The sequence below is a fragment of the Phascolarctos cinereus genome, unplaced genomic scaffold, assembly GCF_003287225.1.
Source record: "Phascolarctos cinereus isolate Bilbo 61053 unplaced genomic scaffold, phaCin_HiC Scaffold_726;HRSCAF=1367, whole genome shotgun sequence".
NCBI lineage: Eukaryota > Metazoa > Chordata > Mammalia > Diprotodontia > Phascolarctidae > Phascolarctos > Phascolarctos cinereus.
This window is the reverse complement of record NW_027556098.1, coordinates 181,162,409-181,181,691: the sequence shown is the minus strand read 5'-3', so window position 1 is coordinate 181,181,691 and position 19,283 is coordinate 181,162,409. Positions and strand designations below refer to the sequence as shown.

The window sequence follows — 19,283 nt, the reverse complement described above, 5'->3', positions numbered from 1 at the left end:
TGTGGAGGTGAAAGTATTGGAGTCAGGAAAAAACAAAAATCTCCCTAGACATTTCTGTGGGGTGTTTCCTCAGCTCACTGTTCTCTTGATTTCTTTCACCTTAGGAACTGAGAGTGTTTTCCTATAGAGCACAATATTTCCTATTCCTTAAACAAACAATCTCCCATTCTTTCCTTCACAATTAAGTTCAACTGTTTGGGTCTTCCTATCTTTCTACTATTATCATAAAAAAAATTCAAATCAGCACTATATTTCCTTTTAGGTAAACTTGTTCAATTCAATATAATTTAGCAAGTATTTATTAAGCATCAATCATGTATGAAGACAATAGCGACATAAAGAGGGAGGTAATAAGAATTTTCTAATACTCACTATGTCCCAGGAAATGTGTTATACACTTTAAAAAAATGTTATCTTATTTAATCCTCACAAAAAACCTGGGAGTTAGGTGTTATAATTATTACTATTTTTTTATTTTAAGAACCTGAAGTGCACAGAAGTTAAGAGGTTAAGGACAAATGTCACACACCTAGTGTCTGAGTCCAAATTTGAAGTGAAGTCTTACTGATTTCAGACCCAGAGCTCTGTCCACTGCCCCACTAGCTGCATAAAGACAAAAAAAAACCCTTTCTCTTCATGGAGTTTGCTTTCTTTTTCTTTTTTCTCTTGAATTTTTAAAAATAATTGATTAATTAAATTTTTTGTTTTCAACATTCATTTCCATAAGATTTTGAGTTTATTTATTAGTTCAATAATTTTCTTAATTTCAATTTTATTAATCTCTCTTTTGATTTTCAGAATTTCAAATTTGGTATTTAATTGGGGATTTTCAACTGATTTTTTTCTACCTTTTTTAGTTGTGTGTCCAATTCATTCATCTCTTCTTTTTCTATTTTATTCATGTAGGCATTTAGAGATATAAAACTTCCCCTAAGTACTACATTTGCTGTACCTCATAAGTTGTGGTATGTTGTCCCATTATTGTCATTCTCTTGGATGAAGGAATTGATTATTTCTGTGATTTGTTGTTTGATCCACTCATCCTTTAGGATTAGTTTCTTTAGTTTCCAATTAATTTTTAGTCTATATATTCATTGCCCTTTATTACAGGTAATTTTTATTGCATCATGATCTGAAAAGGATGCACTTAATATTTCTGCCTTTCTGCATTGGATTGTGAGGTTTTTATGCCCTAGTACATAATCAGTTTTTTTGTAGGTCCCATATATTGCTAAGAAAAAAGTATGTTCCTTTCTGTCCCCACTCAGTTTTCTTCAGACGTCAACCATATTTAACTTTTCTAAAATTCTATTCATCTCCTTAACTTGTTTGTTGTTTATTTTGTGGTTAGATTTATCTAGTTCAGAGAGGGGGAAGTTGGGGTCCCCCACTAGTATAGTTTTGCTGCCTATTTCTTCCTATATCTCCCTTAACTTCTCTTTTAAGAATTTAGATGCTTTACTACTTGGTGCATATATGTGTAGTAGGGATATTACTTCATTGTCTATGGCATCTTTTAGCAGGATGTAGCTTCCTTCCTTATCTCTTTTAATTAGATCTATTTTTGCTCTTGCTTTGTCTGAGATCGGGATTGCTATCCCCGCTTTTTTGACTTCAGGTAAAGCATAATATATTCTGCTCCAGCCTTTTACCTATGCTCTCTGTGTATCCTTCTGCTTCAAATGTATTTCTTGTAAACAACATGTCATAGGATTATGGTTCTTAATCCACTCTGCTGTTTCCTTTTTATGAAGGAGTTCATCCTATTCACATTTACAGTTATGATTAACATCTTTGTCTTCCTCTCCATCCCATTCCTCCTCCCCTTTATACTTTTCTCTCTCCTTTCTCCCTTTCCATCCTCAGAAGAGTTTTTCTTTTGACCACCACCTTCCTCAGTCTGACCTCCCTTTTATTAGTCTGCTCCCTTTTCTTTTCCATTTTCTCTCCTACTTCCTATAGGGTAAGTTAGATTTCTTTACCAGAACTGATTATGTTATTCCCTCTTTGAACCAAATCTGATGAGAGGAAGGTTCAAACAATGCTCATCTTCCTCCCTTCTTTCCCTCTTCCGTACTAGGTTTTTATGCCTTTTCTTGTGATGTAATTTACCCTTGTCTTTCTTCTCCTTTCCTCTTCTCCTAGTACAATCCCTTTTCACCACTTAATTTGACTTTTTTTTGTCATCACATCAAAGTCAACTTATACCTATGCCCTCTGTCTAAGTATACTCCTTTTAAATGTTATAGTTATAAAGAGTTACAAGTGTCATCTTCCCTTGTAGGGATATAAACAGTTTGCCTTTATTAATAATGTTATTTTTTTTCTTTTCATCAGGAAGTCCCCTATTTCACTGAATATCCATCTCCTTCCTTGAAAGATTATGTTCAGTTTCACTGGGTAGTTGATCCTTGCTTGTAATCAAGCTACTTTGCCTTACAGAATGTCATATTCCAAGCCCTCCAATCTTTTCTGTAGAAGCTGCAAGGTACTGCATAATGCTGACTGTGGTTCCATGGTATTTAAATTTCTTTCCAGCTGCTTGTATTTTCTCTTTGATCTGGTAATTTTGGAATCTGCCTACAATATTCTTTGGAATTTTCAATTTGAGATCTCTTTTGGGAAGTAATCAGTGGATTCTTTTGATGACTAATTTACCTTCTGCTTCTAGGACCTCAGGGCAGTTTTCTTTGATGATTTCCTGAAGGATGTTATCAAGGCTCTTTTTTTCATTATGGTTTTAAGGTGGAGCAATAATTTTTAAGTTGTCTCTCCTGGATCTATTTTCCAGGTTGTTGTTTTACCAATGAGGTATTTTACATTTTCTTCTATTTTTTCATTCTTTTGTTTCTGTTTGACTGATTCTTGATATCTCATAGAGTCGCTAGCTTCCACTTGCTCCATTCAAATTTTTAATGGGTTGTTTTCTTCTATTAGATTTTGTGACTCCTTTTCCATTTAGTCCATTTTACTTTTTAAGGCATTCTTCTCTTCAGTGAGTTTTTCTGTCTCTTTCCATTTGCCCAATTGTACTTTTTAAAAACTTGTCTAGTACAATTAATTTTTGTCCTTCTTTTTCAAAGCTATTGACCCTCCCTTCCATACCTATCATTTCTTTTCCCATTTTTTCTTCTTCCTCTCTTATTTGACTTTTAAAATCTTTCTTGAGCTCTTCCAAGAAGGCTTTTTGGGCTTGAAACCAGTTCATATTCCCCTTTGAGGTTTTGGATGTGCATATATTGACAACATTGCCCCCTTCTGAATTTTTGCCTTGATCTTCCCTTTCCCCATAATAAGAATCTATGGTCACTGCCCATTTATGCTTTTTGTTCATTGTGTTTCCCTATTTCCTAACTTAAAAATAAAGTACAGCTCTCCTGTTGGAGTGAAGAGGGCATTTAACCAAGCTTCTTTTCCTGCTCACCCAGGCCTTGTACTTGAATGTTTTCTTCTGCTCACCTGGAGCTTGCACAAGGATGTTTTGCTGCTGGTGGATGTCTGTTAGCCTTGAGCTTTGTCTCCTGGAGTTGTGCTTCACAGAGTTGTGCTTAAGCACTGGGTGATTTGGCTGCTGGAGAACACAGTCATGTGTGGTGGTTTTCCAAGCTGGTGTCTACTAGTTCCACTGCCTGTATTGAGGCTCTTGGGGAGGAGGGTCTTGGTCTTGGCACTTGCCTGCTCCACCAACCTGTGCCTGCTGAGGTGGGGCTTGCCTCTGGTTTACTGGGACACCTCCAGTCTTGTACTGGTCTCCCTCCTTGAGACCTAGAGGGGCTTTTCTTGTTAATCACTGAAGCTTCCTATACTACAAGACTGCTGTGCCTTGTCTTTTTGCTGGCTCAGGGTTTTTCCTGGTTTGATAGTTTTTTGGGCTTTTAGAAGTCAATAAGGGGGAGTGAGAGTGACTTACTTCTTACTCCAACAACTTGAGGAGTTTACTTTCTACTAAGGAAAAAGTATATGGCCATAGGCAAATATAAAATAATCCAAGGAGGGGAAGAATACAGTGATTTGGAACACTTCATGTCTTTGTGTGTCATTCAATTGAGCTTAATTCAACTAGCTTGTAATCAAGCTACTTTGCCTTACAGAATGTCATATTCCAAGCCCTCTAATCTTTTCTGTAGAAGCTGCAAGGTACTGCATAATGCTGACTGTGGTTCCATGGTATTTAAATTTCTTTCCAGCTGCTTGTATTTTCTCTTTGATCTGGTAATTTTGGAATCTGCCTACAATATTCTTTGGAATTTTCAATTTGAGATCTTACTTTAAGGGCTTAATAGGTATGAAGTTCAGTATTACGTATTGGCAGAGCTAATCAAATTCCTCTTTGGCTCAAATTGATTTATTCTAATGATTCTTGTTAAAGGGGAAGAATATTGAAGAGGCCTTTAGGGTTTTTTGAACAAAGTCAAATAACTTAGAATCATTGCATGACAGTCAGAGAACTGGAAGGGTTCATAAAAGTCATGTTCAACTCTCCAAATTCATGACCACAGTCACCATGATCCTTATGTGAGAGCAGATCCTTGAAGTAATTTAAGGTATATTATGCAAGTTCAACTGGGAATAAGGAAGGATGAGGGCACAAGTATGGAATGGGAGACTATGCACCTGGAGACAGCCTGTGGAAGACAGACATTGACATCAGCAGTGACAGAAAACAAAGGCATGTATTTCCCTTAATTAAAATATGGTTCAAGGTGAGACCTTGTTGTTGCCCTTCATTCTTAGAGAGGGCCAAAAAGACATCACTATATTAGAATCAAGTTACAATGACTCAGACTCTGGCTGATCAAAACAATATGCTATCAGAATGCTCTACTGTATGTTTGGCACAAACAGTCCATGTGAACATTTGGGTTGGATTCTCTAAATTTGCACATCTCATTTCTTTTGAGTTACTTCAATTCTGCTTTGCTCAGAGATTGCAGCATCTTCTCTGATGAGGGTACACCATACTGGGCAATCCTGTGCCAATGTCTCCTATGTCATTCTATCAGTTCCAAAGTTCATCAGAGGGACCTTGAGAGTGTCCCTGTATTGCTTGTTATGAACACCATATGGCTGCTTGCCCTGTATGAGTTCTCCATAAAATAGTCTTTTTGGAAAATGTATGTTTGGCATTTGAACAATGTGGCCAGCCTATCATGGCCATGCTCTCTGTAGTAGAGTTTGAATGTTTGGCAGTTTATTTTGAGAAAGGAGCTCAGTGGCTGGTATCTTCTCCTGCTAGGTGATCTTCAAAATCTTCCTAAGACAATTCAAATGGAAGTGATTCAGTTTCTGGCATGGGATTGGTATGATTTTCAGGCTTCACAGGCATACAATATTGAGGTCAGCACAATGGCTCTGTTGTCCTTCAGTTTGGTAATCAGTCCAATACTTCTTCTCTCTCATACTTTCCTTCAGAGCCTCTCAAACAGTGAACTAGCTCTGGCAATGCTTGGATCACCTTCATTATCAATGCATGCATCTCTTGAAAATATACTGCTTAAGTAAGTGAACTTATGCAAAACATTCAAAACTTCTCCACTTGCTGTAAGCAATGGTTCCATATATGGATGGTGTGGTTCTGGCTGATGGAGCACCTGTGTTTTCTTGGTGTTAATTGTTAGACCAAAATTAGCACAAGCAGAGAATGGAGCCACACTTTTGGCATCTCAGCTTCGAGGTTGCATTGAGTGCACAATCATCTGTAAACAAAAAATCATGCACCAACACTCTTTCTATTTTCGTCTTGCTTTTTAGCCTTCTCAAGTTGAATAATTTACCACGACTTTGGTAGTTGACTTTGATGCTGTGTTCTTCCCCATTGAAGGCATTTGGCAACATGTCTGGAAGTATCATGCTAAAAAGTATGAGAGCAAGCATATAGTCTTGTTTCACTCCATTGGTGAGAGCATCATCCATTATCCAGAACCTGGGCAAGCATGCCATTATAAAATTGACATGCAATACTGATGAACTTCTCAGCAACAAAACTGGGACATAATTTTTCATAAGCTCTCATGACTGACTATATCAAAGGCCTCTGTGAGATCTACAAGTGCTGTAAACAGACTTATGTTATGCTATTGGCATTTCTCCTGGAGTTTCTGGCAACAAATATCATATCGACCATTCCTTGACCCTTTCTGAAGCCACACTGGCTCTCAGGTAGATGACCATCTTCCAGCTGAAGGATCAACCTATTGAGGAGGGGTCTGGCCAGATTCTTTCCAGCAATGACTAAGAGAGAGATTGTCACCCTGTGATTGTCACAAGACAATCTATTTCCTTTACCTTTATAGAGATAGACAACAGAGGTGTCCTTGATCTCCTAGGGGATAACCTCCTCTTGCTATATAACCCAGAAAATTTCAGTCAACTTTTGCATAAGCAATGGAATCCTCTCCCACCTTGTAAATCTGAGCTGGAATAGAATCAGCACCAGGTGTTTTGCCACATGAAAGGAGCCTAATGGCATTCAAAACTTCTTCCCCAGTTGGAACTTCAGCTGTTTCTAACTCCGTTCCTCCAAAGCACTCACTGCCATATCTGGTAGTCTGAGCCTACTCTAGCATTAAAGTCACTCGGGATTATATGCTTGTCTTCTTTTGGCACATTGATGGTGAGGGTCACTAGGTCTTCATAAAATTTTTCTTTCACCTCATGAGGGTTCATCATAGTGGGAGCATAAGCATTGATGCTGGTGTATGGTGTTTTCCTGCAAGTGGAAATCACATTGTCATTAGCCTGTCATTCAGTCCTTTTGGTAGGCATATAGGCTTGTTGACTAGATTATTTTTGATTGTGACACCTACACCAGCTTCATGGCATTCCCCTTCACTGTGGCTGCTCCAAAAAAATGGGTATACGGATCCAACTTCAGTAAACTGGCTTTCATTTGCCATCCTTATTTTGCTCAAGGCTGTTATTTAGATGTAATACCTCTTGAGTTCTCTCATAAGAGCTTTTCATCTTTCAGGTCTATGGGCTTTTGTGTTGTCTACAAGTGTACACACATTCTATGTACCAATGGTGAATTAAATCATATTTGCAGAAGCCTTTGTATATTTTTTGTTTCAACTGAAGAGTGAGATCCCTGCCTGATGTGGTAACCAGGCAAGGTTGGTTAAGCAGAAATTTTTTAGGGTATTTTCTAGCCCCTTCCTCACAGCAGCAGGTGAGAAATTCAATCCTTAAAAGGCTTCTCAGAGACCCAGGAGGCTTTGGAATCTCACTGCTGCTTCCAGTGAGAAGATGACCCTGTGTACTGCAACACTTGTGTGCAGGGTTGTGACTACAGATCCAACTGTATCAGCACCTGCTGCTTCATCACTTGCCTGTCACCATAGGACTTTGATATAGGTAAAAATGGTAAAATGGCAAGGGTGATGCCTTTTGATTCATGTATAAATTGGATTTGTGAGGCAGAGTTGCACAAAGTTGTCAATCTCACTTTCTCTTCCAAAGTCATCACAGTTCAATGGCTGGAAAGATCCAAGATGACTGGTCATGGCTTGAGATGCAGTGGATGACATTAGTGTCTTTGATGTCTAACCAAGCTCTAAACACTCCACATCACCTGCTTCAGCCGTGGCCATTAGAACATACTGTTCTCATTCACCCATTGCACTGGGAGAAGTCTTCACATGCTTGGGATACACTTAACTCACTGATGGGGTGGAGACCTCTTGGTTACCCTCAACATGGTATAGCTCATCCATGGAAGCGGTTTACCAGGATGTGGCTGCTGCACATGCTACAACTTTTTAGAGCTACAGATGAGAGTTAGGTGGATATGAAAGGTGGAAATCAGCCCTGAATAGGGCTCAGTAGCCCTTATACCAAAGGTACTAGTCTTCCCTGAACATGCCCTACACCCCTCAGGGAGACCTAATCTGGAGGAGAATCTCTAATATTTAGGAAGAAATAGAAAGCATTAATATTCTAATGATCTTTAGATTTACAGTTTCCTATGTGGACCTTGAAAGCATTCTGTCCTTCATTACTTTCATTAGTGCATCTTTCACATCCTTTTAACTCAGGCTGTAGATCAGGGTGTTCAGAATGGGGATCACTGTGGTATAAAACACTAAGCCTACTTTCTTCTGAGCCACTGTCACAAACCAATATACAATATACAATGGTAATGGAACCATAGAAAACAGAAACAGCTGCCAGATGGGAGCCACAGATGCTGAATTTATAACAGTCCTTTATAGCTTGTATGTGAGAGATGCTCAGAAGAATAAAATGACAAATGATTAAGATGGGAAGAGTTGTAGCCAACAAATTAAATCCACTAGCAACCATCACCAAAAGTTTATTAATTTAGGTTCTGGAGCAGGAGAGACTCAGAAAAGGGAGAATATCACAGAAGTAGTAATGGGTAATGTGTGCACAAAAGGACAGTCTGGCTAGACATGTTGTATGAGAAAAGGCCACAATGCCCTACCCCCATGTTGGGCATGCACCTGCCTTCAGAAAGGAGCAGACCCATGGCATCATGGTGACATTACAGAGATTGCAACATGATGATCATAGGCCATAATTGTGTGCAAGTAAAATTCAGCAATCCCAAGAAGAGAAAGAAAAAGAACTGAAAAGGAGATAATATTATTCTCTGAAACAAAGTTCTCTAAAGTTTTGGGCATAATGACAGAATAGTGAGATGTAGGAATGGCACATTACTGAGGAAATAGTACATGGGAATATAAAACTGAGAACTGACTCAGGGTAATAAAATGAAGTCCACATTCCTTACCAAGGAGATTAAGTCGATTTCTAGGATCAAAAAAAAGAGTGATATCAGGAACTCTTTTCAGTTAGTTAAGCCCAAGAAGATAAATTCTGTCATAATAATGTTATTTCCCATTGCCTTTCTCCTCCAATAATTGGACATGCTACAGAAAAGTCTTAATAAACAAAAATGATTTTTGTATCCTATATCTCTATCACTTTGTCTTTCTGTCTCTGTCTGTCTGTCTGTGTCTCTGTCTTCCTCATTTTTTGCTATAGGAATTTTTACAGGAAAGTCTATTAATTTAAGAATACATCAGTATGGAAAATGAGTCATTTGCCATCTTTCCAATCAGAATCTTTTTAAAGATAAGGATCAAACTGAAAAGGTTTTGATTAAAGAATTTGATTAAAGAAGTTTTGCAATATTTTCTCTTTGACCAGGTAATTTCGGAATTTGGCAACTATATGTCTTGGAGTTTTCAATTTGGGATCCCTTTCAGGAGATGGTCAATGAATTCTTTCTATGACTATTTTACGCTCTGGTTCTAGGACCTCAGGGAAGTTTTCTTTGATGATTTCCTAAAAGATAACTGTCCAAGCTCTTCTTTTCATCATTCTTTCAGGTAAAGCAATAATTTTTAAATTGTCTCTCCTGGATCAATTTTCCAGGTCAGTTGTTTTATCAATGAGGTATTTTTTCATTCTTTTGTTTCTGTTTGACTGATTCTTGCTCTCTCATAGAGTCATTAGCTTCCATTTGCTCAATTCTAATTTTAACAAACAGTTTTCTTCTATTAGATTTTGTACCTCCTTCCCCATTTGGCCAATTGTATTTTTTAAAGACCTGTTTTCTTCAGTTTATTTTTGTCCTACCTTTTCCAAGCTATTGACTCTCTCTTGCATACCTCTCATTTCGTTTCCCAATTTTTCTTTTACCCCTCTCATTTGACTTTTAAAATCCTTCTTGAGCTCTTCTAAGAAGACTTTTTTTGTGGGTTTCTTGACAATGTTGTCCTCTTCAGAATTTCTGCCTTGATCTTCACTGTTCCTATAATAATAACATACATTTCTTTTTGTTCATGGTATTTACTTATTTCCTGGCATTTAAAGAAATTAAGCTCTCCTGATGTGGAGTAGGGGGCACTGGCCCAAGTTTCTTTTGTTTGGAGCCCAAGGCCTGGTCACTGGCTTTGTGTACTGGGGGCCTCCAATGCTAGCAGTTGGAGGTTGTGGCATTCTGGCAGCTTACCTGGTGTTGAGCTGGAACCAACAACACTGGAACCCTAGGGGTAGGATTGAGTAGTCTGGCCCTCGGAGATTGTTTGTTCACTTGGGCCTTTCCTTCTTTTTACTTTCTTTAGTTCCTTTCAGATAGATGATGCAGGATGCTTATCTGCCTAGGGCCCCTTGGAGCATTTCCCAGAATTTTGCGGAGGCACTGGGAGACTTGATCTCTACCAGATCCCCCACCCTCACTGAGTCACTGGGGGATCCAGTTGTTGGTGTTTGCCTGCTCCACCAATTGAGCTTCAGGATCTCCTCCAGGTACTCTGAGGTGGGGCTTTCTGCTAGCTTTCTGGGATGCCTCTCATTCTGTACTGCTTTTCTGTTAATCTCTCAAGCTACCCGGACTACCAGACTGCTGCACCCTGTCTTTCTTCTGGTTCAGCTGGTCCAGAGTTTTTTCCTGGGGTGATATTTTCTGGGCTTTCAGAGGTTAATAAGGGAGGGTAAGAGTGAGTTACTTCTTACTCTGCCATGTTGGCTCCCAGAAGCGGAATTCGATTCTTTCACTTTTTACTTTGCCTTCTGGTTGTATGCTATCAGAGAAGCTTTCCCTGATGATTTCTCGAAATTTGATATCTATTCTCTTTTTTTTATTACAACTTTCAGAGAATTCAATAATTTAAAATGATCCCTCCTCCATCTATTTTCCAAGTTAGTTGTCTTTCTAATTAGATATTTCAAATTTTCTTCTTTTTTTCATTCTTTTGATTTTGCTTTAGTATTTCTTGATGTTTCATGGTTCCATTAGCTTCTACCTGCCTATTTCCAAATTTTAAGAAATCATTTTCTTCAGTGTTTTTCTCATTTTACGTTTGGACCATTCTACTTTTTAAGAAGTTATTTTTATCACTGAAATTTAAACCTCTTTACTTTTTCGCCACTTCTGCTTTTTAAGGCATTCTTTTCTTCAGTGAGGTTTTATAACTCTTAATATTTTGCAAAATTGTTTTTTAGGTATTATTTTCTTTGTTATTTTTGTACATCTTTGAAAAAAACTGTTAATTTATTGATTGATTCATCAATTAATTACTTAATTTTTACATTTTTAGTTCCAAATTGTCTCTCTCCCAACCCCACTTAATGGAAGATCAACATGTGAGATATATGTGTGTGTGTGTGTGTATATACATGTGTGTGTGTATGTGTGTGTATATATTACACACATATACATATACATACATATACATATGTATATATGCATATATATTTATATATTTGGAACTATGGAACACATACTTCTATATATTAGTTCTTTCTCTGTAAGTAGATAGCATTTTTCTTCATAAATCCTTCACAGTTGATATAAATGATCATATTACTCAGAATAGCTTAGTCATTCACTGTTACTCCTTGAACAAGGTTTTTGTTACTATATACAACATTCCCTTAATTTCACACATTTTACTCTTCATTATTTCATGCAAATCTTTCCATATTTGTCTAAAATCATTCTACTCATTGTTTCTTATAGCACAGTAGTATTCCATCACGATCATATACCACAACTTTTTCAGCCATTCCACAATTATTGTGCATCCTCTCAATTTGCAATTCTTTGTCACCACAAAGAGAGCTGCTATAAATATTTTGAAACGTATAAATGTTTTTCCTTTTGCCTGATCACTTTGGGAAACATACCGAGTGGTGTTACCACAGAGTCAAAGGATATACACAATTTCATAATTCTTTGGCCATAATTCCAAATTTCTCTCAAAAATGATGTTATCAGTTCACTGTATTATCAACAGTATATTAGTGTCCCAATTTTATAAAATCCCCGCCAGTATTTTTCTTCCTTTCCTTCTTTTATTTTAGACAATCTGATAGGTTTTAGATCATATCCCAGAGTTGTTTCAATTTACAATTCTCTAATCAATAATGACTTAGAGCATTTTTTGTACATGACCATACAGCTTTGAATTTTTTTGATGAAAACTCTCTGCCCGTATCTTTTGACCATTTGTCAATTGGGTAATGATCCATGTTCTTATACATTTGACACAGTTTTCTGTATTTTTGAATTTGGAAGGCTTTATCCAAAAAACTGGCTACAAAATCTTCCCAATTCTCTGCTTTACTTGTAATCTTGTCTACATTGGATTTATTTTTACAAAACCTTTCTAATTTGTTGTAATGAAAATTATTCATTTTATATCCTACAATGCCCTCTATCATTTGTCCATTCATAAATTCTTCTCTTATTCATGATGTTGATTGGTAGTATGTTCCATATTCCTCTAATTTCCTTATGATTTTTCCATTTGTGTCTAGGTCATGTATGTACATTGACCGTATCTTTGTAAACAGTTTGTGATACTGATCTAGGTCTAGATTCTTGCAGATTGTGTTCTGGTTTACCCAGAAATTATCACCAAATAGTGCTTTTTATCCCAAAAGGTTTGGACTTTGAATTTATCAAACAAGAAGTTAATATATTCTTTTATTACTGTATGTCACATACATACAGTACTCCACTCATCCACCATTTCATTTTGAGCCAGTATCAGATGATATCGAAAATTACTGCCTTGTTTTATGGTTTAAGATCTGGTACTACTACACCTCTTTCCTTTACATTTTTTTCATTAATTCATTTGATAGTATTTAATTTTTGTTCTTCCAGATGAATTTTGTTATTTTTACAGCTCAATAAAATTTTTGGTTGTTTTATTGAGATGGCATTGAATAAGTAGATTGATTTATGTAGAATTGTCATTTTTAGTATCGTGTCTGCCCAACAATAAATAATGCTTCTCCAATTATTTAAATCTGACATTATTTATATAGCAGACTTTATAATTATATTAATATAGTTCCTTGGTTTTTCTTGGTAGGCATAGTCCAAAGTACTTTATATTGTCTCTGGCTATTTCAAATGAAACATCTCTTGCTATCTCTTCTTGCCAAGGTTTGTTGGTAATATAAGGAAAGGCTGATGATTTATGTGAGTTTATTTTATATCCTGCTACTTTGCCAAAATTATTGATTGCTTCAATTATTTTGAGATGAATCTCTAGGATTTTTCAAGAATTCCATCTTGTCATCTGCTATTGCTAACATTTCTTGTACAATATTGAATAATAATAATGATAATGGCATCATTGCTTTTTTCTCATATTTATTTTCACCTTTTCCCCCCAGTGTTGACTTTGATTCACACCAACCAAAAGAGCCAAAGAAAACTCAGTAAATAGTACTTAAGTTGCCTCAAACCCCAAATGAGAGTTTCCTCAATGGAGATAATGCTGGTGGTTTTATTTATCTCTTTTAGTCTGTACAACTTAAATGCTTCAGTAGAAAGAAAGATTTTTCACAAAAGTATATCATGAGAGATGTTCCAAATAGAAAGGGAACTCAGACCATTCTATGAGTGTTTTCTTACTTCCTAAAATAGCTGTGTCCCTCAGCATACTACTGTGTTGGCCTTTCTGGCTTTGCTGCTCCCAGTCCATCCAGACTCAGCCCTCTAATTGCTGAGCTATTGTGCACTCTTTGTGGTGTCCTACCTCTTTCCCAGAACACAAGGACTACTTGGGCCTTAATTATTCTTATGGTATTTGTGGGTTCCGTGAATAACTAGGTTAGCTATTCGCATATCTTGGCATTTACATCCTCATGAACTGCAAAAAAAAATTCTATACCTGTTCCCTTGGTAAGCTTCTCACTCAGTGATTCAGTCAAACTACTCTGGCCCTTCCTCTGATTACCAGTAGTGAAGAAACAAACCGCAATAGGAAAGGAGCCAGATTCCACTATTCTACATGAGGTTTTCTCAGTTTTTATTGCTTTACATGGTCTTTAAAGACAGAGAGGGTCTCCCCCTCAGCAATGTTACCAAAAAGTTCGAGTTACCAAAAGAGAAATTTGACTACTATAGTGCTTGCCCATTGGTATGTATATCTGTGACGTATGAATGTATGCCTAATTAGGAGAGAGGGACAGAGACAGAGAGACAAACAGAGAGACAGAGAAAAAGAGAAGGGAGGAGAGAGACAGAGAGACTGAGACAGACAGAGATAGACTGAGACAGAGAGAGAGAGAGAGAGAGAGAGAGAGAGAGAGAGAGAGAAAGAGAGAGAGAAGGAAGGAAGAAAGGAAAGGAAGAAGAGGAGGAGGAGAAATAGAGAGACAGAGAGAGGAGAAAGAAGATGGGGCTGGGTGGAAGAGAGAGAAGCAGACAAAGCTTTAGTTAAGTGCTTACCATGTCTTCCAGGTGCCATGCTAAAATCTGGGGATACAAAGATAAACAAGCAAAACAACTCTCACCAATGAAGGGGCAGTTTTCAGATAAAGAAATCAAAGCTGTCTATAAGCATATGAATAAATATTCTAAATCACATTTGATTAGAGAAATGAAAATTAAAACAACTTTGAGTAACCACCTCTCACCTATCAGATTGGCTAATATGGAAGAAAAAGAAAATGATAAATGCTGGAAAAGATATGGGAAAATTGGGACAGTAATGCATACTTGAACTAATCCAACCATTCTGGAGAGCACTTTGGAACTATGCCCAAAGGGAAACCAAATTGTGCATACCAATTGACCCAGAAATACCACTACTAGTAGGTCTGTATCCTAGTTCTATCAGAAAAAGGGGAAAGGATCTACATGTGCAAAAATATGATTGTTTCCTTTCATACCTCAGCCACCTGGAAGAAAGAATGTCTCTTCTCTCTCTTCAGAGATACAAACTTCTCCATTAATCTCTATCAACATCAGCAATAATAACACCAGCCAGAATTTGGTGACTAATGGATTTTCTATAAAGGAGAGTAGGAGAAATAATGCCATAGAAATGAAAGGACAATAAGCAGTGGAGGCAAGAACCAGGGAAAATTTCTTGGATAGGAACGAGCAAATAGCTCTTTTTGCAAAATCACTTTCCCCTCCCTAATTCTTGGCTGCCATGTGAAAGAAAGAAAGCTAGAGTTGGGATAAGTTGAGTTGTTAATAGGAGCTTCTCCCCATTAATGGAAGATAGGAAGAACAGGGAAGTGTTCTGACACTGTGTTTGCATTATCTAACCAACAATCACTCTAAGATCTCCATGGATTCTTGAAAACTTAGTATCTCTGATCATTGTGTTTAGGAACAGAAGTCCAACAAAGTATCAAAAGAGAAAAATCAGTCATGCAAAGACTGAGTACACTCCTTAATACTACCCAGTTGATCAGAATTCTTCAACATATAGTCAGATTCAAAAGACATCACCAAATGGTGAACTCCAAAATAGCATCTGCTTGAGTCTCTCAAATCCATAGCAATGACTATCTCCATAGTCTGGGAACACCAGAATCCAGGACTATAAACCAGTAGCCCATTCCTATGGATTCAACCAGATCTAACTGTTCTCTCCTTTTTGTATGAATTGCCTCTCATAATTTTGTAATAACCTCCTAATTGACTTTCCCTCATCAAATCTCTCTTCTACCTTTAATTCTTTCATAGAACTACATGAACAATATTTTTATATGCACATCTAAACATATCATCCCTTCTCCATTCAAAATCCAGTATCATCTCCTTAAACCCTGCTACATCCTCAATAAAATACATATTCCTAGCCTGACATTCAAAGCCTACTACAACTGGGCACCTCCTTATACTTCCAATCCCATCTCATATCACTTCCCTCACCACATCAGCCAGACTAGACTATTGTTTTCCTTTTATACATTAATTCAAATCAATAGTCATTTATTAAGCACCTACAATGTGTAAAGCATTATATTAGACATTGGAGACAAAAAGACAAATACATGAAAGTTTCTGCCCTGAAGGAGTGTACTTTCTACATATGAACACATAAGTGAATATTATGAGGTTTATAAGTCAGGGAAGCTTCCTAAATTTTATTCAGATAAAACATTAGCCTTGATATGTAACTGATTCTCATTAATCTAAATATGGGAACAAGACTAATCATTGTGGTGCCATTTCTACTTTATAGCTGAGGTATAGTCTCTACATTTCTACCATTGAACCTCAGGGTTGAATCAATCCTCAGTATTTCAGGATTGAAGTACTTAGGAAGAAGCAATTCATCACTGTGCTTTCTAATACTGTCAACAATGTGAGATGGAAATTTTAGACAATGTGACATGGCACAAGTAAATTTTGGAGGGAAGATACAATTAGTGGAAGGCTGACATTAGTGATATACTACATTAGGATGTTGTAATGGGGAGGAACTTTGGTGACCTAAATTGTTGAGATTTTGGTAAGGGGGCAGGCAAGTCAGCAAGGGAAACTGACAAGGAAAAATATGGCTTTCCCAACTTTGCAATGTTGTCCAAATCTGACTTGTGTCTCAAAGGGAATAAATCACTAGTGTGAAGAAAGAGAAAATTTATTTAAGATCTCAGTGACTTTTAATTATGCCTTGCACCAGGAAACTAACCAGTCCTTCCTGATTTTCTTCAGTGCATTCTTCACATCCTTATTCCTCAAGCTATAGATCCAGGGATTTAGCATAGGGATGACTGTGGTATACATCACTGAGGACACTTTCTGTTCAGTGATGTTGCTGGTTGATGCAGGTTGACAGTACATAAAAATGATGGAACCATACAGGACAACCACAGATGCCAGGTGGGATCCACAGGTGCTGAAGGCTTTGGATCTGCCCTTAGCAGAATGTATCTTGAGGATGCTGGAGAGGATGAAAGCATAAGAGATCAAGACAGGTAGAGTTGTTATCAATGAGTTGATCACAACCAGAAGCATCACCAAAAGCTCATTGATGTAGATGCTAGAGCAAGAGAGCTTTAAAAGGGGAGAAATATCACAAAAATAATGACTAATAACATTGTTTCCACAGAAGGACAGTCTGGCTAGACTGCTTGTATGAGTAATGGCTCCAAAGAGTCCCATAGTATATACTCCTACCACTAGCAGGAAGCAGATATTCTGGGACATGGCACTGTTATAGATCAAGGGGCTACAGATGGCAAGATAACGATCATAGGCCATGGCTGTCAGCATGAAGCAGTCAGCAATACCAAAAGTACAGAAGAAAAAGAACTGGGTCAAGCACCCTGAGTAGGAGATGATATTCTTCGCTGACACAAAGCTCATCAGCATTTTGGGAATAATGACAGAAGAATAGCAAAGATCAATGAAGGACAAGTTACTAAGAAAATAGTACATAGGGGAATGAAGCTGAGAACTGATCCTGATAAGAAGGAGTAAGCCCGCATTCCCCATCATGGAGATAATGTATATTTGTAGGAAGAGTAAGAAGAGGGGGAGCTGGAGTTCTGGCCATCTGTTAATCCCATAAAGATAAAATCTGTCACCATGGAATGATTCCTTGTATCCATTGTCCTTTGAAATTTGAGGTGGGAATCTGGGGAAATGGGGAAAAAATAGTGTTATTAGACAGAGATGACTATTTCCCAATGTCTGCTGACCTAAGATCTCATGAATGATACAACTTCTTCTTGAACTCAACAGCAGCACTCAACACAAAGACCCACACATATTCATAAACTATTAATACAAACCTAGATAATAGCATCTAAATCTAAGATTTGAAAACATTTTAAATATCCTATAATTGAATCAATAGCAACAAAATAAATTCTGTGTACAATAAGAACAAGTTTGATGAAATAAAGAGCTCTATCTAGTTAAGAAATCTCACAAGATGAAGATAGAACAATGGATATAATATAAAATAAATTTGTTTTTCTGGAGGTTAGAATAATGAAATATTACTATATACAAAAAGGAAAACCTGAAAATTCCTCAAATGGAAAGATTTAGAAACAATAACAATTGTGACAGATCTACAACAGAAATCAAAGAGAAAAATTTAATGATTATTGAATTTCCTAAAAACTGTGAGAAAAAAAAGAATCTAATTTTTATATTTCAGAAAATTATAAACTAAGTGATAGTTTGATTATATTCCATGTAGAATAATCCAAAATTCAATTTTCAAGACATAAGAATAGCAAGCTTCAAGAACATAATAATATGGAAATGCTAATATAGCAGTTCAGACAGAAGATATCATGAGTATGATGAACACAGAGACCCATAGGAAGAAATAAATTTATGCAAAGTGAATTCAGTAAGAAGAATCAGGAAAACAATACTCACAATTATCACAGTAATGTTTGAAAGAACAAACATAAAATAATTGAGACTGATTGATGGGAAATTATAAAGACCAAGTTTGCCCCAAAGAAGAAATCTGAGAAAGTGTCAGCTCATCTTCTTTGAATATATAGGGGCCATAGATATGGAATCAGGCTTGGGTTTTTTTTTAAGTTTTAAATTGTTTAATTGAACATTGAACTTTCCCTCTGTTTCTCTCTCTTATTTTTATGATGAGTGATGCTCTTTGAGAGGGATGGTAGGGGCAGTAATCTTGCAAATTTCAGGTGATATAAAAACAAATTTTATCAAGAAAATTTGTTATAAAAAATAAAGGCATCATATTCCAAAAAAGCCAGTTCCATCTCATAATATTTTTCCAGAAAATTGTGAAATCACATAAAAAGTGGAAATTCAATATCTTTAGAGTTCCCCTCCATTCCTCCTAAGAGCTGTACAGAGGTGTGAAGTGATTGATGTGAAAGATTGCCAAGGACAAAACAAATAATTAACTAATCCATAAATTCTTTTACAATATTTCCTGGGGTACTATGAAATTGTGCAGCTTCTCAGTCACAAATTTAATGTGTATCACAAACAGGTTTGAACCTAGGTTTTCATGACTCCAAAGTGCTCCTCTATAACACTGTGCCTCTCATTTGAAATTCTCATTGCTCACAAAAGAATAGAAGCTGATCACTTTTTTCTCTTTTTTTCTTTTTTTGCTCTGATTCTTCTTTCACAACATGGCTAATATGGAAATATGTTTAATATGTTTGTACGTGTATAGTCTTTATCAGATTGCATGCCATCTGGGGAGGGGTTGGTGAAGGAGGGAGAAAAAAAATTAGAATTCAAAATCTCATAAAAGTGAATGTTGCAAAGTAAAAAAAAAAGGATTTCAGCTCAAAAAATAAATCTTCAAAAAAAGAATAGAAGCTAAAATGATCGCTTTTCTTGACTATTACAAAAGCCTATTACTAGTCTCTCCTCCTGATCTCTCTCTCTACCCACTAATGAATCCTTCATTTCACATCCAGAATAAACTTCCTAAGTATAGACCTGCTCAGGTTGTTACTATTCTCAAACATCGTTAGCATACATTAAGCAAATTTCAGATACTACCGTCAATCAAGGTCATCCAAGTTCCCTGCTATGC

General features: G+C 36.7%; 1 protein-coding gene across 1 annotated transcript; it reads right to left on the bottom strand.

Moving 5' to 3' along the window:
- Nucleotides 1-16,396: 16,396 nt before the first annotated feature.
- Nucleotides 16,397-17,343, bottom strand: LOC110207135 (olfactory receptor 8D1-like). The gene is given in 2 exon segments (XM_020984714.2): nt 16,397-17,286; nt 17,289-17,343. Coding segments are annotated over 2 exon segments (945 nt in total).
- Nucleotides 17,344-19,283: the final 1,940 nt, after the last annotated feature.